Below are 27,686 nucleotides of genomic sequence, written 5' to 3'. Positions count from 1 at the left end.
CCTCACAGTAGTTATGCCCAGATATGTGCCCTCTTGACAGTAGTTATACCCTGATATGTGCCCCCTCACAGTAGTTATGCCCAGATATGTGCCCTCTTGACAGTAGTTATACCCTGATATGTGCCCCCTCACAGTAGTTATGCCCAGATATGTGCCCCCTCACAGTAGTTATGCCAGATATGTGCCTCTTCACAGTAGTAATGCTCACACGTCCCCCCTCACAGTGTTTGCATTTCTTTATGGCAAAGCTACTGTCAGGCTGAGGATGGGAAAACCCTCAGCCGTGCGGTATCAGAAGGCGGATGGTCAATGCCAGGCCAGGACAGGAATCAGGGAGCAGGTCACCTCCTACACATCCCTAATTCTGACCCTGTCTCCTATCCGTATGAGCCAACCCTGAAGGTAGGAGGGCTCATACTCCGTAACCTGATATTCCTGCTAGCCCTCAGGGTGGCCCTGGACTAGGAGCAGGGTAAGACGACCTGTTCCTCCTGGACACGGAGGAACAAGAGTCTCACTGGCCAAGCTACATAGAAAGGGGAACATGAACAGACATATGGCAATGACAGGTAAGTGAGACTAGTTCCACACTTACCTGCCACAGACACACAACCTGGAACCCACGTCCAAGTGCTGCTGTCCACAACAAACACAAAGGACACAGCACACAACAGACATCACACAGGAACCCAGGAAACCATATGCTGCAATAACAAATAGACCAAACAAACATCTTCTAAACACCATACATGAACTTATGACCACAAGGGCAGATGGAATTACACAGGAGGCTGCTCCAGCTAACCATGGCTGAAGTACCCCTCAGACTAGTGATATACACTGAGGCTTTATAGGCCCAAGTAGCCACACCCAACAGACACACCCAGTGTTCACACACACAGAAGGGAATTAACCCTTCCAACACAAGGCAAGGGAAGACGGCCACTTAAAGGGGAAGTACACACATAAACCCATACTTCACCTGTTGCCGCGGGCAACGGCATGTGTGGCAATCATGTCCTGGGGATCACTGCCACCACATGCACACAACACCACACGTTGCCACTGGCAACCAAGTAAAGGAAAGTGTCACAAAACACAGCATAGGCCGTGACAGCTACCTGGTTCCGGCCCGCAAAATTTATACCAAGTCTAGTGCGGCCCTCAGATGAAAAATGGTTGGGCACCACTGCTTTAGAGCATATAACTTCACCGCACAAGGACAAATAAGACGTAGAAATATTTCCTTGTAATAAACCCTGTTAATGCCTGTATCAAACAGCACTTGCACTCTAATAACAAGAACAGTTTGCTGTAATTACAGAGCTGTATAATGGCAACTTGGATCCCCAGTCAGTTCAGCAAGGTGTAATAGGATTGTTCCTATTACCCAGGCTTTAAACTCCCCTACTGAACCCTGTTCTGCTTCAATACTGTGGAATGATTCCTCCCTATCCTTTCCCTGAACTTCTATTCAGCAAAATAAAAGTGTTAAAGTCTTTTCTACCACTGTCCCTAGTGCCTGCTGACGTCTCTCCCTGCACTAAGTACACTGAAAAATGGCTGAATCCAAGATGGCTGAGGCTATTTATAGGGCTGTGACATCACAGGGCTGGCTGGCTGCTGATTGGCTGCATGCATTGCATTGTGGGTGATCCCTCGTTCCCAGGGTTCCTTGCTCCATGTCCTAAAACGTGCAGCAACCATTTTAGGACAAAATGCGATTGGTTACTACGAAGCATGAGGAAATTCTGATTCGGTGCAAATTGAATTTTTCCTGAAATTCGGATCTAATTCCACTTCATCAACTTCGATTCGCTCACCTCTACCTAACACCTTTTAGACTGATGGCAGTTCAAGGTCTGACATGTCACATCTGTGGCAGTATATGCTAATGAAGCATGCTGTCTATCTGTCTGTCTCTCCGTCTATCTATCTATCTAAAAGCAAATGACGAGGCAGCACTCCAGTACTCTACTAAAGTGCTGCCTTATCCCTTATCGACAGATTTGGGCGATTGTCTGGTCTGGCGATTAACTGGCATAAATCGGCGCTGATGCTTGTGGATGGTTAACCAATATCGGCGATATCTGCTAATAATGTCACGTGTGTAGAGGTATTTAAGTATCTGGGGATTAATGTCTCCCCTAGGATTACTGACTGAGAGGTTGAATCTTATTCCACTGCAAGATAAAAGACGAAATAAGTGCAAAGCCTGGTGTAAATTGTTCTTTTCTATGGTAGGCAGGGCTAACCTTATTAAAATGGTACTGATGCCGCAGCTTCTATATATTCTACATAACGCCCCAGTATGGTTGTCCGCAGATAAATTTAGTAGAATTAACTCCATGTTTAGGGAATTGCTGTGGCGTAATGGACAAGCTCGAAACGCTGCAACATTACAAAACGGAAGGGGGATTGGCGATTCCCAACCCGTGGGTATATTACTTGGCGGCACAAAGTCAACATTTTAAGGGGTGGTTAGACTCGGAGCTCTCGGATGTGACCAGTCGGATATTATTGTCACACCTGCGGGTGACTGATATCATGTTATTGTTGGAAGGGGTAGAGGCGAAAACGAGGAGGTCAGATCTTCCCTTGCATCATACAATGTACTTGGTATGGAACTCAGTCAAACGCCTGAGAGGGGTTGCTAAGATATATGAATATACTCCACTATGGGGTAACCCAGTTCTATCTGAATTTACGCTGCTGAACGGTTTTGAGGAACGGAAGGAGAGAGGGGTCTGGCGGTTTGGTCATTTGCTAGAAAGTGGTCTTTAGAACTTTCGCTAGCTTTCATTAGAAATTTGGTATTTCCAGGTGCAAATTCTATCAATACCTACAATTACGTCATGCCTATATGGCCACGACCCAGAGGGGCAATGTGTGCTCTCAGAGGGATGCTGGTTTGCATCATGTTGTGACGGGTGGCGAGAGGAGAGGAGTGATATCTGTCACGTATAAATGGTTGTTGGATACATATCTGGAGGCGCATCCGATGTCTAGAATGCAGAAATGGGTTCAGGATGTAGGTAATATCTCTCCAGAACAATGGACGAATATATTGGAGGCAGTGCCCAGATCATCCTTGAGTGAGGGTAGAAAGCTCTCGCAACTGTTTATTATACACAGAGTTTACAAAACGCCAATCTTTTTACAGAAAATTGGGGTCAGACTTGATGCTAAATGTCCTAGATGTGCTGAGGAATCGGCAGATCTGATTCATATGTTATGGCGATGTTCGGCATTGACTATGTATTGGGGGAAGATCATTACTGCTGTTCAATCACCCTATTCAGTATGTATTCCACGCGATCCCATAGTATGCATTTTGGGGTATATTTCTGAGCTTGCGCTTGATCAATCACTTAGAGTGGCTGTGGGCCGCATACTTTATGTTGCCAGGAAGCTGATTGCTTAGCATTGGATACAGGTCAGCCCTCCTACGTATGGTGAATTTCGACGTAAAGTAAACATCATGCTTGGTTATGAAAAGTCTGTTTTTCAGAAAAGGGGGTGTCCTCTTAAATATGAAAAGCTGTGGGAACCGTGGCTGGCGTATGAGTATCGTCTTAGACAGTCGGAGTAGATGTAAACAACACCGGAAAAGGAGGGGGGGCATGGGAGGGGTGGAATTTTGCAGATTGGTAGATGAGATAGTTTCAGATCTTTGTTTTTATTTATGTATGGCTGCACATATACTTTGTACCTCCGTTTACCCCAGTATGTTATTTCAATTGTAACACTGTATATTGCATTTTCGCTTGTTATATGGTGTAATCGCACTGATCGTATAATATTAATAAAAAAGATCTGATTAAAAAAAAAAGTGCTGCCTCATTATTTGGTTTTGGATATTGTCTAAGTATTTTTGTCTGAAGTCCAGGAGCGGTTGCACCCATCTTTACCACTGACTGTGCTGCTGCCATTCTTTGTTTGTTGTATCTTTCTATCTATCTATCTATCTGTGCAGCAGCTTGTGAGAACCCAGAGCAGAGGATAGGAGTGGTAGTGGCTCCTGTTATGGCGCAGCTTATGACATTACCAATCCTCACACCAATGCTCTCTGGAGCCAGTCCAGTGCAAAGAGGGGACACCCTTTCTTCCCTCGGGGCACACACTGGTTCATAGGCTCCTGCTTGATGGTAGCTGGGGTGCCTGTGATGTTAGGTGTTTGGATGGGTGCAAGGCAGGGCATGTAGAGTGCAAAGTGCTATGGTAGAAACATCTCCCTTTTCTGTAGTACAAAATGGGAGTTGTAGTACATCCAATTATAGCAAAACACAGTTTAAACTGTACACAGTGCAATCCTCTCCCAGACAGCAGTGTATGGCTTTAGTCAAGGATGGGAATGATGGAGCTCTTGGTACACTATCTTGCTAAAGTCTCTTTCTCAGTAGAATCTATGGCAGGCAACTGTACTTTTGCAATTATACTTGTAATGCTCACTGTGGCGTACAGGTGGAATGATACGACTGGCTGGGTGTCTTAACTGTAATCCATCCAAGGCAGTAAGGGTCTGTATTACCCTTACTTACTTGTCACTCGGGCCATGAAGATTTCAGAACCTTCTCTTTTCTCTCATTTCTTTCTTGCTGTAGATCTTGCAGCAAACACACAGAGATCTGTTAGGCCCCTTTCACACGGGTGAGTATTCCGCGCGGATGCGATGCGTGAGTTGAACGCATTGCACCCGCACTGAATACCGACCCATTCATTTCTATGGGGCTGTTCACATGAGCAGTGATTTTCACGCATCACTTGTGCGTTGCGTGAAAATCGCAGCATGCTTTATAGTCTGCATTTTTCACGTAACGCAGGCCCCATAGAAACGAATAGGGTTGCGTGAAAATCGCAAGCATCCGCAAGCAAGTGCGGATGCGGTGCGATTTTCACGCACGGTTGCTAGGAGACGATCGGGATGGAGACCCGATCATTATTATTTTCCCTTATAACATGGTTATAAGGGAAAATAATAGCATTCTGAATGCAGAATGCATAGTAAAATAGCGCTGGAGGGGTTAAAAAAAAATAAAACATAATTTAACTCACCTTAGTCCACTTGTTCGCGTAGGCGGCATCTCCTTCTGTCTTCATCTTAGCTTTGTGTAGCAACAAGGACCTTTGGTGACGTCACAGTCATCACATGATCCATCACATGATCTTTTACCATGGTGATGGATCATGTGATGACTGTGACGTCAATGGAAAATAATACAATCTACAGAATAAAGATCCCAAGCCTGAACTTCTGTGAAGAAGTTCAGGTTTGGGTACCAAACATGCGCGATTTTTCTCACGCGAGTGCAAAACGCATGACAATGTTTTGCACTCGCGCTGAAAAATCGTGGGTGTTCCCGTAACGCACCCGCACATGTTTCCGCAACGGCCATGTGAAAGAGGCCTTAGACTCTGAATCCTGTGGCCTAAGTGGCGTAACTAGAAGTGACTGGAGCCCACAGCAAAATTTTTGAATGGGGCGTCCCCTCCAGCAACCATACAACCCTTACTCCTGCAGCTAGTCAAGATGGCTCTCTCAGACCAGGCCAGGCCCGCTCCTTCCATTTCTTACACATATATACTGTATGTCATGTCACTGTATGTACTGTTACTGTATATAATGTCATTGCCTAATACTGTTGATGGGGCCCAGAGAATACAATCTTTCAGTTCTCCTCCTAGACAGGCCCCTTATAAGTACAGGGCCCCACAGCAGCCACTTTCACTCTAGCTACGCCCCTGCCCAAGGGAAAGGAGCACATGAACTTTGCTTCCTTCCTCTCCCTACTTCCTCCTCAGACTCCTAAAAAAATCTAGACCTAAGAGTAGATCCAGCTACTATCTAGAAACCTCCTGAAAAGAGGTAAACCAGAGTTTGTTAACTCTATCACTACCATACAGAACTATACTGGGAGTATAAAGGGCATTAACAATAGAAGACATAACATTAAAGAACAAACCATTTGCAGATACCACTGCTCTGGGGTACAGTAGACCTCTACCGATCTGTCGAAGAGTAGACAAACTTCACCGCCTTTGACTGTTAGGCCCCTTTCACATGAGCGTGACAAATTAGGTCCGGATGCGTTCAGGGTGCGTTCAGTGCTTTTGCAAGCAAGTTCAGTCAGTTTTGTCTGTAATTGCGTTCAGTTGTTCATTTTTTTCCGAGCGAGTGCAATGCGTTTGAATGCGTTTTTCACGTGCGTGATAAACTGAAGGTTTACAAACATCTCCTAGCAACCATCAGCGAAAAACGCCTTGCATCCGCACTTGCTTCCGGATGCAATGCGTTTTTCACTGAAGCCCCATTCCTTTCTGTGGGGCCAGGGCTGCGTGAAAAATGCAGAATATAGAACATGCTGCGATTTTCACGCAACACAGGACTGATGCGTTAAAAAAAACCGCTCATGTACACAGACCCATTGAAATGAATGGGCCAGGATTCAGTTTGGGTGCTATGCGTTCATGTCATGCATTGCATCCGCGAGGAAAACTCGCTCGTGTGAAAGGGGCTTTATGAGCTAAGAAACATCTTATAGAGATGCTGGTTCTGGTACAATTATTTTAATTCCAGGGCTGGCTTTATGTACTTCCTTTGAATTTACGTCTGCAGGCAGGAGAGAGCGCCGCCTGAGGCAAGCTGCTCACATGGCCCCACTGATTATATACCCCTGTCCAAGATGCTTGAAACAACCCTAATTTTTGCATTTTCCATGAGCAATAAAATAATTTGTGCAAATGTGTCTGTAGCCATTAAGAGTTAGAGCCTGGTTAAACATCAAGATAAGTCCAACAATGGCTGGATCATTTGGTGCCTAATCCACTTGTGTTGAGTTTATGACGACACGTTCCTTGCACATATTCTGAAAAATTATGTAACAAAAGTTTGGGACGAATGCCAGTCGTCACGGAAGACATTTAAGACAAAGGAAAACAATTTGTCAAAGTTAGGTTGGCAAGGTTTGTCCTCTGGAAGTAGAAGCTGGCAGAAGAAATGCATGCAGTTTCTAAAAGGCATTTGGCTGATTAGGTCAAATCTATTTTTACGTCTTCATTGGCATTCAGGAAAGAATAAAAGTACTGTAGAAATACACAAGAGTACTGGCTGCTGGTGTGCATTCAGTTATGTTTTTGCCAAATAAATACAGCATCAGTCTCTTAGACAGTCCACTTTTAACCAACTAGTGACCACCCATTTTAAGGGGTCTTAAAGAGGTTGTCCGGGCTTTTAATATTGGTGACCTATCCTAAGGATAGGTCACCAATATATTGGTGGGGGTCCGACACCCGTCACCCCCTTCGCCCTCCCAGCTGTATGAGGAGATGGCACACAGTGTGTACGTGCCGTCTCCCTACTTTCTTTCTGCTCTCTGATGTATGTCTATGGGACAGCATCAGCGGAGAGGAAGAGAGAAGGGAGACGGCACGTACAAACTGTGTGTGCCATCTCCTCAACCAGCTGATGGGCAGGGGTTGCCAGGTGTCGGACCACCGCCGATCTGATATTGATGACCTATCCTGAAGATAGGCTTGACAAAGGCTGTATATCAGCCGAAACGTTGCTGCTATGTGTATTGTTGCTTTGAAGTCCCAATAAAAGACGATGATGTGAGATGCTGCTGATACCGTCTGCATTTATCCATATATTCTGGCCGTTGGATCCAGGGCCATTGGTGAGGCTGTTGCATCTATAAGGATACGTCAACAAGGACCGAGTGGTGCTGCTTCTACATTTTGTTTATTGCTATCCTGAAGATAGGTCATCAATAGAAAAAAAAACTGACAACCCCTTTAAGCTGCAATGTCCTTTTTTTTTTTATTGCAGCCTACTCTTAACTTAAGTATTGCATGGGCATCCTGTGCTGTCTAGAGCTGGTACTCAGCTTTCTAACAGCCAGGCTCCTGCTCTAATGGCTGGATTTACAGAAAACTCTGATCCCTGAAGTCAATACTAACCATGGCATGTAAATGGATTCAGACTGAGGGTGCTCCCTCCATGACCCCATCAGCTCCCTTGCAATGAGATCCTGGTGTGCCAATATTTTCTATGAAAGCTGGAGACCTAACAGTGGTTTCAGGTCTGCCATCTTCCGAAGCCTTTTAGGCCATACCAGAATTACATTGTATTCTACACTGAATAACGATAATGACACTATGTAGAACACCTTTTGATGTCCCCTGGTGTTTGGACTATATTGTCGCTTTTCTAGCCTCTGCCTAGCATACTATGAGAAAACCCTGTATGTCACCAGATATGAAGAAAAAGCCCTTGCAATGCGCTATGCAGAGGGTCTGGAGGGGTGAAGAAAGGGGTTACGTCCACGTTCAGCTCTGAACCCGGACAACCCCTTTAACTATCATTCTTATCCACCAGATACTAACTTGTAAAAATGCTGGTAATTACTGGCTATACATGTTTCCATCTTTTAATCTTCCATCTTTCCTATTGCGTTCCCCTGATGAGTAGTGGTATAATAACATTCCTGGTCACCCAGTGGTTTTAAAATGTACCTGACTACATAGTGGTTACCTGTGTCCAGGTTCCATGCCTCCTTTTGTTGTCTGTAACATTTCACCAGCTATCAACATCTGGTGGTGCTCAGCATCTTTTCCTGAATTAGTGACCTAACTATTATTCTAGTACAAAACGCCAATTTGTTTTAGAAAAGTCGTTGAAAAACACCAATTTCTGTGCACCATGGAACTAAAAAGCACTTTGGCCTATGCCTTCTAAATAAATCATCCTGCAGCATTTCCTTAGGTGGCCAAGCTCTGAAAGCGTTTTTTAGTTTTTTTTACCATGTATGGGGTACTTGTTTTCTTCAACAGGAAAGACATTGGAAGAACAGTGTGAATACATTACTCTCTCAGTGTGTTTTCTCAACATTATGCTTTTATCATTCTCCAGGCTTGTGGATTTTAAAAACAAAGATCTTAAAAGCAGACATGCAGAAAAAAATAATTTCCCCTTAAATGTACATGATTACTGTTTTTTATAACCCTGACACAGTGGGTGGGTTCTCGAAAATGAACCTTTTTTATATAGTGAAATTCTATAATTTAGCATAACGTACAGTAAAATTTCACTTTTGGGTAACTCTTACCCATTCAATAGGGCATAATAAACACATAGTAACCACACTTTAATATGTAATATATCAGTAAGCAATAATACTCCTGCTGATGACCAGAAGGAGAACTCTGAAAATTTTTGATTCGTTATCCAATCTTCTCTGCATGCCCTGTACAGCGTACTGTGAAGCACCGAGGGGGCCAGAAGATGTAGTGGTCATGTCATAAACACATCAGCAAGTGTTAAGTTTCCCTATAGCACCACCACAGGTGAACTGAAGCATTATACAGTCCCTAATATAATCAGTGAGTCCTCCAAATAGAGACACTCTTTGTTACCACAATCTATCAGTTGGTGGTGCATGCCACTGTTACCAAATACAGAATTATCTAGCTAAAAAGACTCAAAAACAGTGTTAGAAATACATAGATCTTTTTGGTAAGTATAAGTTTGGACAGATATGGCAGGTATCTTCTGCCATGGACTTTGCTGCAAATCCATGTCAAATATACTGCAGACTATAATATCAGATATTTAAACATAGAATTAAATTCATATTACATGATCAGAATACAGACGAGTATATTCAGCACTCTGTACCTTCAACACTCATTGCCTCTGCTTGGCTATCCAAGCGTATGGAGTACAGATCCCATATACTTTATATGAATTTGCATTCCACAAGGTCAGACATCTGAGCAGAGGTAATGAAAGCTGATAGTGCACAGTACTCAGAGCAGCCCTTCTGCCCCTTTGTGTTGTTTTTTATTTTTTTTGCAAAGGTTTATTTGCTTTTTAAAGGTCAGATGCCCATAATGATTCCTGTTCAATGACATACTGTAGGAAGTCGATCAGCGATTCTTTACTTGCATTTTCACTGGGCAATTATTGGGAGGGGTATGAACCACCGACCATTCTTACAATCATTCATTCAAACCCCTCCTCTCAGAATGTACATTCTTTGTTGGTAGCACATCCAATGGTCATTTTTATGTCTACATACTGTAAAAAATGGATCAATGACAATTGAGCATTTGCTTATTCCATGGCTGCTTTACGGGCATGTTTCCCCCGGACAATGATTGGCAACAGATGTTTGTATTGTTGTGCCTTTTCATGAGTGTAAACAGTTATATCTACTTATTTTAATTATAATGGGTATTCATTGCCTTTAAGAGCAATGTTGATTTATATTCACTATTTTGTATGGATTTTCATGTAGGCCGAAGTAAGTCCATGGGAAGATTACTGTGCCGTTCAAAAAGCTAGTGTTATTGTAACAATCTATTATACATTTAGACAGTTAGAAGATACATGGCACCTGCAGATTTAGAGGCTTCATTGTATTTATCTGGACATGAATTTGACAGTGTGAGAATTGTCTAGATGTTCCTCAAAGTATACATTTGTGTATCAAAGTTTGTCCCTCGGCTCTAAGACAAGGCCTCCAGATGTCAGAGGTGTGTAGTATTGAAAATATCAGGCATGTATAAGTTAACCCTTAATGGTATGATGCTTATTGCTTATACAACAGTGCCACCTAGATATGAGCAGTTAATACTACACCAGTAGCAAAAGTGCATTCTGGGTAGTATTATGACGTCACGCTCCTTATCAATGCACACGCCCATCCAACAATGATTGGAAAGTCCAAACTAGGAGGGTGTGTTCATCTGATAAGTTTTGTTTTAAGAAACCATATACCTAAAAGAGAAAAAAAGAAGGAGGACAGAAAAAAAAATAAAGAAAGGGAGATCTCTGGAGAAAGATTGGGATTATCGGAAAAACTCTTGAGAGCTGACTGCCCCAAGACTCTGCACATCACTTGACCCTTGGGTAATGTATATTTTTGTTTTATGTAGTATTGATCTAAATTAATTGGGTTGATACTTAGCCAGATACCCGCTTATTTGCGGATGTGTAACGTTAGTTGCTACATCAATGTTTTTGATCCGTTCATTTTTTTAAATTTATATATAAAGCATTTGCTTTATATACCCGACAGTATGAACCCGAAGGACCTTAATCTTCTAAAAGAAAATTATACTATTTTTGGGAACCCCTACTATATTCATCTTTCTAAATAAGTAATCTTCCAAAGTTTGGAAGTCTTGTTTTGCTGAACATATAGAGCTCACCCACTAGCTGTGCTGAGACACAAAATCACGAAACGTATAAACACATTAAGAATTGTGCATCAGGGCGTTATCAAAATACATGCCGGCAGTACATAATGTAAAATAGTAAACTGCAACAAAAAAGAAATATAAACGCATAACTATAAGCATAAATATTCACTCCTTTGCTATGACTATATCAGTGTTTTGCCAGTATTCCGTTCTCTACACTTTGCATTGTTTCTGTTTTTCATCTATATGTTTTTCTATTGTCATAAATATCTTCTATATTGTACTGTAAATGTCATGAATGTAAAATACTGATCCGTATCTGTGGGGGCCAGAAAATGTCCATCGTACAGCATCTGATGGAGCACACTGGATCACCCAAAGTCCATTAATCCAAGGGGCTAACATTCAGCCCTTGTTAAACCAGTGAGGGTGATGGCAGTATTCTCCCAATGGCAACTGACTTGTTCCTGTTGATGAATTAATGCCTTATGACCTAGTTGTCATGTGCCTTGATCTTTGTTAAAAAAAAGGGCAAGTGTTTTGACTCAGTGCCCCTAGTGTTAAATCCCAAATAGTCTTATCTAGTCTTTAATACCCTAGTTTTCCCCTGCCAAAACTCATAACATCTTTGCACTTTTTGCCTATGGGTCATCTCCACTTTTCTAAAGGATGATCTACATATAGTAACTCTTATGCACTGTTCTGGTTTGCTCAATATAAATCTTAAAAATATAAATTCATGTAGCGTAATTTATCACTTGAGAAAAGGGACCTTCGTAACATCTTGTGGCCCAATTTTTTTTCCTTTTCATTTTACCAGCCTCGGGGAGTTGTTCCCTTCGCTTGTAAACAACATCTGTGCTTTGAAATGTGCATCATTGTTTCACCACATTTTTCAGAACCCACATCCTGATGAAAATGACAGACATAAATAATAAAGAAAGTTAAACTTAATGGCTGAAGTTGAAGTTGACAGATAAATTAAAAAGGAAGGGAGATGAGTCATGCAATAACTTCAGAGCACAAGGAGAAATGGGACGGCTACCTCACTTACCAAAAGTCAAGGTTCCTGTTATATAACTTTTAAACATCTTTCTACATCACACATTCAGTTTCATGAATAATATATACTGATGCTTAACAAATCAACACCAGAACACATAATAATATGCAGAGCACATATTCAGTGTTGGACTGGAGTGCCTAGGTCCCACCAGTAAAATTTATTTTGAGGGCCTAAATATTCAAATATTACCTGCTCAAACAGCAGCAGACAAGGGTCCCTGCAGCGACTTTGAGTAGATTGGTCCCCCGGAAAAGAGGGTACTGGTTCGTCTGCTTCCGTATCTAGAAGCCTTCTCTGCCACCTGATGTATCTATAATAAACTGAGTAGTTTCTTAAATAATCTACCCATTTTTTATATGAACATAGACTGGTTGATATTTTGTATGCTGCCTATCTTTATGTAGTACAATCACTCTACTGTGTTATGTGCCACTTGTGCAAGGGGTAGTAGACTAGGGGCCCACCTTGCTCAAGGGCCCACTGGGGGATTCATTTGTACCCCTGTGGGTCAGTCTGAGCCTGCACATACTGTAATAGCATCTATAGTGCCCTCTCCCAATAGGTGAAATGGCTTACAGTAGGAAGCAACCTGGTACCCAGGAAGAAGTCCTTCAGTGGATGAAGATTCTAACTAAGACTGTATTTTCCAAAGATTTTCAAAGCATGACCCATGAGATGTCAGCCTTAACTTGTCTTAAAGTGGCCATATACATTAGATGAACAAAAAAACATCTGGTGAACGTTAATTTCGAAGACACGGCCATAAATATTTTAGTCCATATTGGGTGTTACAGTTATTCAAGCTGGTCATACATGTTCAATGAAACCGGGAGATGGATGAAAGATCTTTCATTCATGAACGCTTTCTTTAAACAAAAGATCTTTTGTTCGTCTTTTGGACAATTTTTTTTAACACAGGCCACTTCTTTTCAAATAATAATGGTCTATCACCAGTTGGCTAAAACGATTGTTCATGTTAAATTTTAACCGACAGCAATTCGTTTTGGTAGAAATTGTCCATTTTGATCAACTTTAAACTAATGTGTATGTTCAGTGGGTATAATGAATGATATTAAGAGTAAAGAAAAGGTGAAGGTCATTTGGGTATATAGCAAATTTTGAAGGATATGGAAAGCTTAGTTGGATTTTAAAGATGCGCCCCAAGTACTATAGGACATGGGCATGACTTTTGGAGAGCAAAAAGCTCTACCTCCTTTAGTGGTTATTGGATATATTCAATTGTATGGGTTCACGCTGAAATACTTCTCCTGTTAGAAGTAGGAGTTTATTGATGAATAGTGTGAATGGTGTTTTTGCTTCAGAGAGCTTTTGAATAAATGTAATTTCCTGTCTAAGGTTACATTCTCATTTGCATTCACATTTCAATTTTTCTGTTCTATCATAAGTGCTAGATCCATAGCATGATGGACAACAACAGCGTAGGACGGGCCGCATTTACTTTAATGTGAGCCGTCATGTTTTCATCATAGCATCAGTTTTTTTCCATAAAAATGATGGAATCTCTGATGAACGCTTTTAAAGGACCCTACATTACAGAGCATGACTCTTTATTCCTCTATCTCACCAAAATAAATTATGTGCAGGTTTTTCAGTTCATTGCTACGAGATTTCCGAAAATAGCCAAGTGCTAGCTTAAAGGGATTCTGTCACCTCCCCTAACCCAAAAAACGATTTTAAAGCAGCCATGCAGCACAGCTTACCTGGATTAGGCTGTGCTCTTTTATCTTGTAATCCGTCCAGCAGTTACTGCAAAAAATGACTTTTATTGATATGCAAATGTATCCTGAAGGTGCCCAGAGGGGCGTTTTGTTCCTCTTAGAGAGCCCAGTACCGCCCCTCTTACAGTGCCCAGCCCGCCTTCCTAGCACTGTCTAACCGCCCCCAGCCTGCCACAGCCTCTCCTCCCCCCTCCCTCACGCCGAACGAACTCTCGCACAGGCGCAGTACCCACTGAGGGCTGCGCCTGTGCGATCAGCAGGAGACTGAGGGCAGGAGCTTCATCCTCGTCACTGGGCATGCGCTGAGCCCAGTGACGTCCGATGCTCGCTCTTCCCTGCTGACTGAGGGAAGAGCGAGCATCGGACGTCACTGGGCTCGGCGCATGCCCAGTGACGAGGATGAAGCTTCTGCCCTCAGTCTCCTGCTGATCGCACAGGCGCAGCCCTCAGTGGGTACTGCGCCTGTGCGAGAGTTCGTTCGGCGTGAGGGAGGGGGGAGGAGAGGCTGTGGCAGGCTGGGGGCGGTTAGACAGTGCAAGGAAGGCGGGCTGGGCACTGTAAGAGGGGCGGTACTGGGCTCTCTAAGAGGAACAAAACGCCCCTCTGGGCACCTTCAGGACACATTTGCATATCAATAAAAGTCGTTTTTTGCAGAAACTGCTGGACGGATTACAAGATAAAAGAGCACAGCCTAATCAAGGTAAGCTGTGCTGCATGGCTGCTTTAAAATCGTTTTTTGGGTTAGGGGAGGTGACAGAATCCCTTTAACTTCTTTGGAGGTCCCATAGCGATGAATGGAGCAGTGTCCATACATGCGCATCTTGTCTTCATTACCATTGGGGCTCCATTCTTGAGATAAGAACAGGTCCCTGAGGTGGGACCTGCATCGATCACACTTTTAAGGCATATCCTATCGATGTGCCATAAATGTCCAGATGAGAATACCCATTTAAGGCTACTTTCACACTAGCGTTCGTCGGTCCGCTCGTGAGCTCCGTTTGAAGGGGCTCACGAGCGGACCCGAACGCAGCCGTCCAGCCCTGATGCAGTCTGAATGGAGCGGATCCGCTCAGACTGCATCAGTCTGGCGGCGTTCAGCCTCCGCTCCGCTCGCCTCCGCACGGACAGGCGGACAGCTGAACGCTGCTTGCAGCGTTCGGGTGTCCGCCTGGCCGTGCGGAGGCGTGCGGATCCGTGCGGATCCGTCCAGACTTACAATGTAAGTCAATGGGGACGGATCCGTTTGAAGATGCCACAATATGGCTCAATCTTCAGGCGGATCCGTCCCCCATTGACTTTACATTGAAAGTCTGGACGGATCCGTACGAGGCTATTTTCACACTTAGCTGTTATATGCTAAAATAATGCAGACGGATCCGTTCTGAACGGAGCCTCCGTCTGCATTATTATGATCGGATCCGTTCAGAACGGATCCGATCGAACGCTAGTGTGAAAGTAGCCTAAGTTTAATTTTTAAATGTGCATTTGCTTTGGGAAACTTTGCTTTCTGACTACAGCTGTCTGCCATGTACATTATCTAGTAGGTGTTCACGTACAGTACATTACTCCTAGAGATGAGCGACTCGAAGCTGACGAAGTGGAATTCGATCTAAATTTCAGGAAAAATTTGATTCGCACTAAATTTTCCTAAAATGGCTGCTGCACGTGTGAGGACATGGAGAAAGGAACTCTGGGAAGGCGGGATCACCCATAATGCCATGCATGCAGCCAATCAGCAGCCAGCCAGCCCTGTGATGTCACAGCCCTATAAATAGCCTCAGCCATCTTGGATTCAGCCATTTACCAGTGTACTTAGTGCAGGGAGAGATGTCAGCAGGCGCTAGGGACAGTGCTAGAAAAAACGTCATTGTGCAAAAAGAACGATTTACAAGTTCAGGGAAAGAATATTTAAGGTTTAGGGAAATGATAAGAAAGAATCATTCCACAGCATTTATGTTGAACAGGGTTCAGTGGGGGAGTTTACAGCCTGGGTAATAGGAACAATCCTATTACACCTTGCTGCACTGACTGGGGATCCAAATTGCTATTATACATCCTTGTAATTCCAGCAAACCGTTCTTGTTATTGGGGTGTAAGTGCTGATAGATACAGGCAGTAACAGGGTTTATTACAAGGAAATATTTCTACGTCTTATGTGCCCTTGTGCGGTGCAGTTATCTGTTGTAAAGCCTTTTGTGGGGTGTTTTAGCGAAAAAATATATCTGCCGCTCAATGGTGCAGTTATTTCTTGTAAAGCCTTTTGTGGGGTGTTTTAGCGCAAAAAGAAAATATATATTTGCCGCTTAGCGGTGCAGTTTTTTCTTGTAAAGCCTTTAGTGACGTGTATTAGCGCAAAAAAAAATATATAATTGCCGCTCAGCGCTGCAATTATTTCTTGTAAAGCCTTTTGTGACATGTATTAGCGTAAAAAGAAAAAATATATTTGCCGCTTAGCAGTGCAGTTATCAGTTGTAAAGCCTTTTGTGGGGTGTTTTAACGCAAAAAGAAAAAATATATTTGCCGCTCAGCGGTAAAGTTATTTCTTGTAAAGCCTTTTGTGACGTGTATTAGTGTAAAAAGAAAATATATATTTGCCACTCAGTGGTGCAGTTATAATTTGTAAAGCCTTTTGTGGGGTGTTTTAGCTCAAAAAGAAAAAATATATTTGCCGCTCAGCTGTGCAGTTATTTTTTGTAAAGCCTTTAGTGACGTGTATCAATGCAAAAAGAAACAATATATTTTCCGCTCAGCGGTAAAGTTACTTCTTGTAAAGCCTTTTATGTGGTGTTTTAATTTCCTTTTTATTTATTTATTAGATCTAACAGTATGTCAGACAGAGAAGTGCCAAGCCCTGCACAGGGGAGGGGCAGAGGCCTAAATGTTTCTGGTGCAGGCACAGGTCGCAGCAGAGTAAGGGGGTGTGGCAGCAGGAGTCACAATGAGAGGCCTGAGCTCCCGGTGTCTAGCGGTCGTGTCTTGACCAGCAACCCAGCGGTTCTGGAAAGGTTCACTCAATTATCCACTTCATCCCAAGTGACAACAGACACCCCCAGCCAAGAGTCGGTGGGTTCCTCTGACACGACGCTTAGTTGGCATGGCCCGGGAGCAGGCAGTGTGCCCCACCTGTCCTGAACCTTCCTCTGGCATTTTCAGTTTCCTCACCGCGAGAAGTATTATATGCCAGAGGCTCGGCTCCACTTTTCAGCAAGGAAGAGCTACTAGAGGACAGTCAGCAGCTACTACCCAGCCAAGATCTGGAGAAGACATCCGCCTCTTCCTCCGCTAGGCGGGCAAGTAGTGATGAGGAGAGTGGAGTGGTAGCTAGTGTTGCGAGCCGTCAGACTCCTGACCCAGAGACGGTTGAGGAGGACATCAGTGATGTGCAGACAGCACTCGATGATGAGGATGTTGTAGCTGATCGCACTTGGGAGCCGAGTCACGAAGGGGCTTCATCATCATCAGGAGAAAATGGTGGCAGCTTGCCCGTAAGACAGCAAGTCATTAGCGTGGCTGGGAGTCAGCAGTGTGGCAGCAGTGGGAGGTCGGTAGCCAAACATGCCCGGGGTAGACCAGCAGCTTTGCGGGAGCCTACCTGCCCAAGAAGTAGCGGTGAAGGGGTTCATGGAGACAGCTGTGGTAGCATTCAGTCAGTGCGAAGTGTTGCGGGGTAAAATCACTTACTCTGCGGTGTGGCAGTTTTTTTTAAAGGCCCCAGGGGAGGTGAACGTGGCCATATTTCGAATCTGTAGGCAGAAGGTGAAGCGTGGCCAGGGTGCGAATGTTGGTACTACGGCCCTGCGTCAACATACGGCCCTGCGTCAACATAGAGTGGCCTGGGAGAACCATGGCTTCGATGTGGTGTTCAGAGCCTGCCGCAGCAAACGCTGCATCACCCGGTGGCACACACCCGATTTCAGGAAGTCAAGGCTCCACCACCTCAGCCGAAGGGAGCTGTCTGTCCTTCCCATCATCTGCTGGTCCTGATGCTCCAGCTCCTCGCCCTCCTGCTCCTCCTAGTCAGTCATTCCGTCAGCAATTGATCACTGAAGCGATTGCCAACAGACAACAGTATGCATGCACTCATCCAACTGCGCAGAAGCTGAATGTGCTCCTGTCCAATTTGCTGGTGCTGCAGTCCCTCCCTTTCCAAGTGGTGGACTCTGCACCTTTCAGAGAACTGATGGCTTGTGCGGAGCCAAGGTGGAGAGTCCCAAGCCGTCATTTCTTTGCCAAAAAGGGAGTACCAGCCCTGCACACACATGTAGAACAGAAGGTGGGCCAGTCCTTGAGCCTGTCGGTGTCTGCCAAAGTGCACAACGTGTGGAGCTGTAACTACGGTCAGGGACAATACATATCCTTTACGGCCCTGTGTTTCCTACACAGCCACACCAGAAACTTGGCCAGGTGACGCCGCTTCCGCCTCCACGTTGCCACACCATTGGTCCAGCGATAGTGTCCGCCTCTGCCTCCTCATCCTCCACCGTGTCCTCAGCCTCCACTGCAGGGACAATTCACAGTGCCCCTCCAGCATACCACATGTGCAGGGCAAGGTGGTGTAACGCGGTTCTGCACCTCGTTTGCTTGGACGAACAGAGTCACACAGGGAAGGAACTGCTCCATGTCCTTCAGCAAGAAATTGAATCCTGTCTTTCTCCGCGACAACTGAAAATCGGAACCATGGTGACCAACAACGGGAAGAACATTATGTCGGCGCTGCATCAAGGAGCATGGCACACGTGTTCAATATGGTTGTCAAGCGGTTCCTGAAGTCTTCCACCCATCTGCAAAACATCCTAAAAATGGCCAGAAAACTTTGCATGCACTTCAGCCACTCATACACCGCAAAGCACACCCTTCTCGAGCTGCAGCGGCAGAATGGCATCCCCCAATATAGGCTGATATGCAACGATTCCACTCGTTGGAATTCCACCCTCCATATGTTGGACCGACTGTACGAACAGAGAAAGGTCATAAATGATTTCCTGATGATCCAAGTGGACAGGAGTAGTCCCCTATGTAACTTCAATGTCAGCCAGTGGCAGCTCATGCGTGACACCTGCCGTTTGCTCAGGCCCTTTGAGGATGCCACATTATTTGTCAGTCGCCAGGACTATGGGATGAATGATGTCATTCCACTGCTTCATGTCCTGTAACAGATGCTAGTAAATCTGGCTGGTCGGGGGACTGGAGACGTGGCGCCTAGATCTCACGGCCACATGAGCCCTGTGGGGGCTGAACTGGAGGAGGAGGAGGACTTTGGAGCACAAGCAATGTGTAGTGAAAAGGGTGGTTTTTCTACACAGGTGACAGTAGAGGAGGCAGCCAGAGTAGCTACAGGGCCATGAGGAAGTTGAGGCAGAGGACCCAGACACACAGTGGCAGTATGCAGTTGAGATGGAGGCAGGGAGTCCCTCCGAGTCACTTGCGCAAATGGCCTGCTGCATGCTCACTTTCTTGGGTAGTGACAGCCGAATTGTCACCATTCGGCAGAAGGATGACTTCTGACTCTCCACCTTGTGGGACCCTAGCTACCGGTCCAAAATGGGGGCCTTTATTACACCCGCTGAGAGGGAGGACAAACTGAACTACTATAGAGAAATCCTATGTAGTCAGTTGGCCGCTGCCTATCTGCGCCATCGTCCATCCTCTCGCAGGTCTGACCGGGGGGTCCTCTGCGCTCATGTTCCACTGCCATGGCTGCTGGGGAGGGGTGGGTGGCAGGAGCAGTACCAGCTCCATCAGCAGCAGCCTGAGTCTACAGTCACTGATAAGCAGCTTTCTTCACCCACCTAGTGAAGAAACTACTCACCAGCAGCAGCATCTAGACCTGAAGCAGAACCTGAACCAGCAGGTGGTGGCATACTTGGAGTACATGCTGCCAGTCGACATTGAAGATCCGCTGGACTACTGGGCAGCCAAACTGGATTTGTTGCAGCAACTGGCCAAGTTTGCACTGGAAATGCTGTCCTGCCCGGCCAGTAGTGTGGCATCATAACGTGTGTTTAGTGCGGCGGGGGCCATTGTTACCCCAAGTAGAACTCACTTGTCCACCCAAAATGTGAAGAGACTGACCTTTGTCAAGATTAATCAGGCGTGGATCAACCAGGATTTCCACCCACCAATTCCTGATGCATCAGACTAGATCAGGGCTGGCCAACCTGTGGCTCTCTAGCTGTTGTAAAACTACAACTCCCACCATGCCCTGCTGTAGGCTGATAGCTGTAGGCAGACTGGGCATGCTGGTAGTTGTAGTTTTGCAACAGCTGAAGAGATGCAGGTTGGCCACCCCTGGACTAGATTGCCCATGGTGCCACACCTGCCTCAGCTACTATTCTGATGCTGCCACCCACCTGATGCCACACATCTTATGCCAAGTGCTCCTTCTTTCACCCACTATCTTCAGCGGGTACTGGTATTGCCTCCTGATGCTGCCGCCACCTCCAAAGTATGTCACCTTGCCACTCTGTGGTCTCCTGATGCTGCTCCTACTTCCACTCTATGTCACCTTGCCACTCTGTCGCCTCCTGATGCTGCTGCCACCTCCACACTATGTCACCTAGACACCCTGTGGCCTCCTGATACTGCCGCCACCTACAGACTCTGTTATTGGGCCACTATGTGGTCTCCTCATGCTGCTTCCACCTCACCGCTATGTCATAGGGCCACTTTGGGACTTCTCATGCTGTTCCCACCCTCCCCACTTCATGACTGTGCCACTATTTAGCCTTTTTTCGGCCTGGCTGACATCATCATTTATTTGACCCTTCTTCTGATCTGTCAGAAGGAAGGTAAAATGAGATGCACAACGGATCCTCTCTGTCTAGTAGCTGTAAGGCCTGTATGGTCCCATCAGAATTGGCTTATGATTTGGTAGCCAAAAGCAGGAGTGGGTACAAAACACAGAAGACATGCAAATATTCTGTTCACGTGTCATCTCTGTTTTGGATCCACTCCTGTTTTTTTTGGCATTAGCAACACTGATGGATTACTGACCAAATGCTGACCGAGTGAAGGCGTATGCTCAATAGACAGGATCCGTTTTTTTGGGGTTATTGTTCTGACGGATCAGAGGAAGGGCAAAATAATCAGTGACATCAACACAAACTTACTGCTGACACCCTCTCCACTCTGTCGGGGGGGGGGGGGGGGGGGCTCTACTTGAATAAGCGTTTAAAGGGGTTGTCCAGGTTCAGAGCTGAACCTGGACATCCCTCCATTTTCACCCCGGCAGCCCCCCTGACATGAGCATCGGAGCAGTTCATGCTCCAATGCTCTCCTTTGCCCTGCGCTAAATCGCGCAGTGCAAAGGCATTTTTCTGAGTTCCAGTGACGTACCGGGCTCTCTATGGGGCTGACAGGAACCCCGGTGACGTCACCGGCACTGATGGGCGGGATTTGGCTCTGCCCTAGCCAGTAAAACGGCTAGGGCAGAGCTAAAGCCCGCCCCTCAGAGCCGGTGACGTCACCGAACACACTGCTGGGCGGAAGTTACCGCCCGGCAGTGTGTTATTGTAAACACAAGAGCCTGTGCCCTGCGCGATCTAGCGCAGGGCACGGGAGCGCATCGGAGCATGAGATGCTCCGATGCCAGGCTCAGGAGGGCTGCCGGGGTGAAAATAAGGGTATGTCCGGGTTCAGCTCTGAACCCGGACAACCCCTTTAATAGAACAGGTTCTGTAGACATCTATGTGGAATCAGCTGGTGACGGTGTAAAAGGAGTGCGCTTCTTCCTGGCACTAACATCAACCTGCAAGGCTGAGTTCATACTTAAATATTTGGTACGTTTTGGCCCCGTGACTGCTAAAATAAGTCAAGTATGCAGTGATTCTAAGAGCGACACCTGTCATCTGCATGTCATACGGACTCACAGTATTATTTCACTACCAAAGCAGACTCACTATGCATGTTACTGCAGGGCACAGATGTTCTACACCAATAGAAAGGCTCTCTGCAGTCAGGAAATAGACGTTTTTTTTATGTAATTTGACCAAATTTATTCGGATCAAACCAAATTTTCCCTAAAATTTGGCGAACCAGCGAATCAAATTTTTTAAAAATTCGCTCATCTCTAGTTACTGCCTATGGATGTTACTAGAGGCGGTAGTGTCACATGATGTTATATGATTATATTCCCGTCACAGATTTATAGCAGAGATTTCTGTGGCTGAAGAACTGTCAGTGTGACCCTCGTTGATCAGACACTTCACATATCCTGTGTATAGCTGACAATCATCGAAATAAGGAAAAGATCAAACAGCAGGTGGTGCTATACAGATACATTATATTGAATAGCTCAGTTTAGTTACAAAATGTTTAATTATATCAAATAATTAATAAGTATTGACATCCAGGTACTGGTTTGAAAAATTTAGAATATTTACATGGGACAAGCCCCCTAAGGAGCAGATTTATCACAATTAGTTCTTGTGTTTGCCCCAATGTTCTGACATGTTCTAGCATGTATACAAGGAATGTAAGTTGTGATACAGGGAACGTGAGTAGAATAAAATGTTTTTTGCAGTATGTGAAATGCTATATTTGTATCAGACATATCTGTATAATCATTCAGTGCTATATGTTATCTTGTTTGTCTTTGATAGGTTATGCAGATGTACCTCCCATTCTGTGGTATTGCCATATCCAATGCACAACTATTTTCTGCCTCAAGAAAAGAGTATGACAGGAGTAGGGTGAGTATCTAGCTAATAATAACAGCAAGGTGGATCTGGGGTAGCTCTAAAATGTTGTGGTATGGCACTTTTAATACCCAAATTGTCCAGGAACATGGGAAGATGATCATTTATTCAACATATCAAGAATTAAGCCATGGATTTATTTTTCAAGTGAATGTGTCCTATTGTTTGTATCAAGTCTTTATGTTAAACATTTTGTTTTAGAATTTTTGATGATTCTGTTTTAATTTTCTATTTCTCTATTGACATGAAAAAATATATTCTAAAATCATGCAGTTTTCGCACTGACCACTAGGCCTATGTCAAGACTTTCCGTTTTATTGAGAGCAGCCACATGGGCCATGGACACAATAGACTGGAGATGATGCTTTGTAACCTGTGCAAAGGTCAGAAGGGAATAGATAAGTTGTTGATATCACCTATTGTGAATGTTGGACCTTGAGTTATCTATACAGAGATGATACCTGTCATTGTAATCCTGCCTGTGATAATAGGATGACTGCAGAATAGTTACAGAACAGAAAGTCTTGACTTATTTTAGGCCTAGTGGCCAGTGTGAGAACTGCACGATTTACATATATATATACACAAACCGGATTCCAAAAAAGTTGGGACACTAAACAAATTGTGAATAAAAACTGAATGCAATGATGTGGAGATGGCAAATGTCAATATTTTATTTGTAATAGAACGTAGATGACAGATCAAACGTTTAATCTGAGTAAATGTATCATTTTAAAGGAAAAATACGTTGATTCAAATTTTCACGGTGTCAACAAATCCCAAAAAGGTTGGGACAAGTAGCAAAATGAGGCTGGCCTGGAAAAAGTAAATTTGAGCATAACGAAGAGCTGGAAGACCAATTAACACTAAATAGGTCAATTGGCAACATGATTGGGTATAAAAAGAGCTTCTCAGAGTGGCAGTGTCTCTCAGAAGCCATGATGGGTAGAGGATCACCAATTCCCACAATGTTGCGCAGAAAGATAGGGGAGCAATATCAGAAAGGTGTTACCCAGCGAAAAATTGCAAAGACTTTGCATCTATCATCATCAACTGTGCGTAACATCATCCGAAGATTCAGAGAATCTGGAACAATCTCTGTGCGTAAGGGTCAAGGCCGTAAAACCATACTGGACGCCCGTGATCTTCGGGCCCTTAAACGACACTGCACCACAAACAGGAATGCTACTGTAAAGGAAATCACAGAATGGGCTCAGGAATACTTCCAGAAACCATTGTCAGTGAACACAATCCACCGTGCCATCCGCTGTTGCCAGCTGAAACTCTACAGTGCAAAGAAGAAGCCATTTCTAAGCAAGATCCACAAGCTAAGGCGTTTTCACTGGGTCAGGGATCATTTAAAATTGAGTGTGGCACAATGGAAGACTGTTCTGTGGTCAGACGAGTCACGATTCGAAGTTCTTTTTGGAAATCTGGGGCGCCATGTCATCCGGACCAAAGAGGACAAGGACAACCCAAGTTGTTATCAACGCTCAGTTCAGAAGCCTGCATCTCTGATGGTATGGGGTTGCATGAGTGCGTGTGGCATGGGCAGCTTGCATGTCTGGAAAGGCACCATTAATGCAGAATAATATATTCAGGTTCTATAACAACATCTGCTCCCATCCAGACGTCATCTCTTTCAGGGAAGACCCTGCATTTTTCAACAAGATAATGCCAGACCACATTCTGCATCAATCACAACATCATGGCTGCGTTGGAGAAGGATCCGGGTACTGAAATGGCCAGTCTGCAGTCCAGATCTTCCACCTATAGAGAACATTTGGCGCATCATAAAGAGGAAGGTGCAACAAAGAAGGCCCAAGACGATTGAACAGTTAGAGGCCTGTATTAGACAAGAATGGGAGAGCATTCCTATTTCTAAACTTGAGAAACTGGTCTCCTCGGTCCCCAGACGTCTGTTGAGTGTTGTAAGAAGAAGGGGAGATGCCACACAGTGGTGAAAATGGCCTTGTCCCAACTTTTTGGGGATTTGTTGACACCATGAAATTCTGATTCAACATATTTTTCCATTAAAATGGTACATTTTCTCAGTTTAAACTTTTGTTCCGTGATTTATGTTCTATTCTGAATAAAATAATAGAAGTTGGCACCTCCACATCATTGCATTCAGTTTTTATTCACGATTTGTATAGTGTCCCAACTTTTTTGGAATCCGGTTTGTATATATATATATATATATATATATATAGTGATATGGAAAATTAAAACAAAAATTGCTGGAAAAAAAAAATGTTTAACATAAAAACATGATTTAAACAATAGGTAATTTTCTGATGACACATATCCCTTTAATGGGATATTCTGCTTTTCATCCCAGATATTACTGAACTGCTTTGGAATGTGTCTTATCATTTCACATATTCCACATCTCTTCTCAAGATTGAATAAATGCAATTATTTTACTCTATCCTCATAATTAACGCTGCGTTCACACCTGAGCGTACGGGATGGAGCGCTATGTATGCGCGATTGTATGCGCGTTTACATTCGCGGCTCCGGAACAAGCGAACGCCCATTGCGAACGCCCATGTACGGAAACGCGCGACAAGACGCCCCAAAGAAGCTCCTGTACATCTTGGGGCGTCGGGCGTTTTACAGCGCGATCGTACGCGCTGTAAAACGCTCAGGTGAGAACCATTCCCATAGGGAATCATTCGTTCTTGCCTGTTGAGCGTTTTACAGCGCGTAGGAACGGGCTGTAAAACGCTCGGGTGTGAACCCAGCCTAAGAGCTGTATTAGGCAGATTATACAGGTAATTGTTGGGCAGGAAGTGTTCCTTCCTGGCAATCGCCTGCTCGTTAGTGGAGGAGACCGCTGATATTACATGCAACCATCTCCTCCACAGTATGAGGAGGAGTAATCGCTAATGCCATCGCTCATCCCCATACTGAATCATTGTTTGCCGGCAGCAGAGCGTGATTAGACACCACGATCTGCCGCCGGCAAACAATGATTTTTAAACCTGTTGAAAGATTGGGATTGCACCATGAACAAGTTTGCTCGTTCATCGGGTAATCGGCGGCAGTATTACACTGCCAGATCATCTCTAACCAGTGTTCATATGAACGTTCGTTAGCGATGAGCTGGCGGACTATGTGCCAGTCTAATACATGCCTCTTATCAGTTTGGTCGCATTAAATGCACTTTTTATATTGACACTAAACAAAACAAAGGTCTTTGAAAAAAGTCAAATTAAAGTTTGCTGCAAGTTCAATGTCAAGTTAATGATGGCTACATCTGTATTTTGTATACGAAAACAGCCAATGGGCTATTGCTATGTTTAATACATTAGAAAATGTTAATTCATGGTGACATCCATTTCTGCAAAAAAATAAAAAGACAATACACTGTGTAATTCATTTGCGTTAAGACCTTAATATTGTTCCATGGGCTTTGCTGAGACATTTCATCATGTCATGCAGGCTTTGCTGGAGGTGGTGAATGACCTGTTTGAGGAACAAACAGACCTGGAGAAAGTTGTCAAGAAAATTATGCATCGGGCTCAGACGTTGCTGAAGTGTGAGCGCTGCTCTGTGCTGCTTCTGGAGGACATTGAGTCACCAGTAAGTTGTCTTCCAAGCTTAAAATCATTCATAATTAATGCATCAAATGGATTACAGTTCTGTGAAGCACTGCTTGTACAAAACACGTACACGTCTGTACCTTTATAACCTATCGCACCTTTTGATCTATGTGCTCCGTCTAATCACTGGATCATTGGGAAAATCTCTTTAAACAAATGCACATAGTGCATGCTCCAGTGATTTAAGAAAATCAGAAAATGACCTATTGTTTATATCAAGCTTTTATGTTAAACATAATTTTATTATTTTTTTTTTTTATTTGCCTTGTCCTTATCTATATTTAAAAAAAATAATCATAAAATCATGCAGTTTTCACACTGGCCACTAAACCTAAAATATTTCAAGGCTTCCTGTTTTTTGAGAATAGCCACATGGGTCATAGACACAATGGACAGGAGGGGATCTCACTGACTTGTATAGGAGAGTTTTCTAGGCATGCTGTGTGACCTGTACAGAGGTCAGGGCAGGGGCGTACACAGAAATCATTGGGCCCCATAGCAAGAATTTAAATTGGGCCCCATGCACGTTCCTAGTCCCTCCTACTATGCGCCCTGGCTCCTCTCACTACCCTCCCTAACTTCTCCCCTGCCCCACCTCATGCAGAAGTATTTTGTTCTACAAAATGGCAGTACTCATGCCGGAACCCAACAGACCCATTAGGGTACTTTCACACTTGCAGCAGGACGGATCCGACAGGCTGTTCACCATGTCGGATCCATCCTGCGGCTATTTCACTGTGCCGCCGCTCCGTCCCGGGTGGAGCTCCGGCGCAGCACGGCGAAAGTCAGACGTGCAGTACCTTTTAGTCCGGCGGCTTTCGCCGTGCACCGCAATGCTGCGCCAGAGCTCCACCCCCGTTATAGTCAATGGGGACGGAGCGGCGGTCCGGCGGCACGGCGAAATAGCCGCAGGACGGATCCGACATGGTGAACAGCCTGTCGGATCCGTCCTGCCGCAAGTGTGAAAGTAGCCTTATAGAGAATGGGATCTGGTAGGTCCCGCCGGTGTTCAGCATATATTGACAAGAATCTGGGGCGTTACATGATGTAATAGCACCCAACTTTCCTGCTGTCCAGCATTGCACATGCGCAGAGACATGAGAAAAGTTTGAGGAAGCGAGTGCCCCCCTTCCCATATCCTCTGTGTCATGCAGGACAGCTGGGAGACACTGTCATTACTCGCTATCCTGCATGGCACATGTGCAGAGACAGGAGTCTCTGGGAAAGCTGGGTGAACCCCTCCCCCCTGCCTTTCCATGTTCTTATTATCTGCATTTATGCCTTGCAGGATAGCAGGTAATCTGAGTGACATTACATGATGTAACAGCACCCAGCTTTTCTGCTGTCCAGCATGGCACATGTGGAGAGACAT

The 27,686-nt window shown here is 44.6% G+C and overlaps 1 protein-coding gene across 1 annotated transcript in view; it reads left to right on the top strand.

The window, feature by feature from the left end:
* PDE11A (phosphodiesterase 11A) overlaps window positions 1–27,686 on the top strand; it is a 673,054-nt gene that overhangs the window by 313,178 nt on the left and 332,190 nt on the right. Inside the window, exons 3-4 of the mRNA XM_044304393.1 lie at window positions 22,611–22,700; window positions 26,154–26,294. Coding sequence (XP_044160328.1) covers window positions 22,611–22,700; window positions 26,154–26,294 — 231 coding nt within the window. The remainder of the gene's footprint in view (window positions 1–22,610; window positions 22,701–26,153; window positions 26,295–27,686) is intronic.

Source organism: Bufo gargarizans, chromosome 8 (assembly GCF_014858855.1).
Source record: "Bufo gargarizans isolate SCDJY-AF-19 chromosome 8, ASM1485885v1, whole genome shotgun sequence".
Classification (NCBI taxonomy): domain Eukaryota; kingdom Metazoa; phylum Chordata; class Amphibia; order Anura; family Bufonidae; genus Bufo; species Bufo gargarizans.
This window is presented reverse-complemented; position numbering and strand designations above follow the sequence as displayed.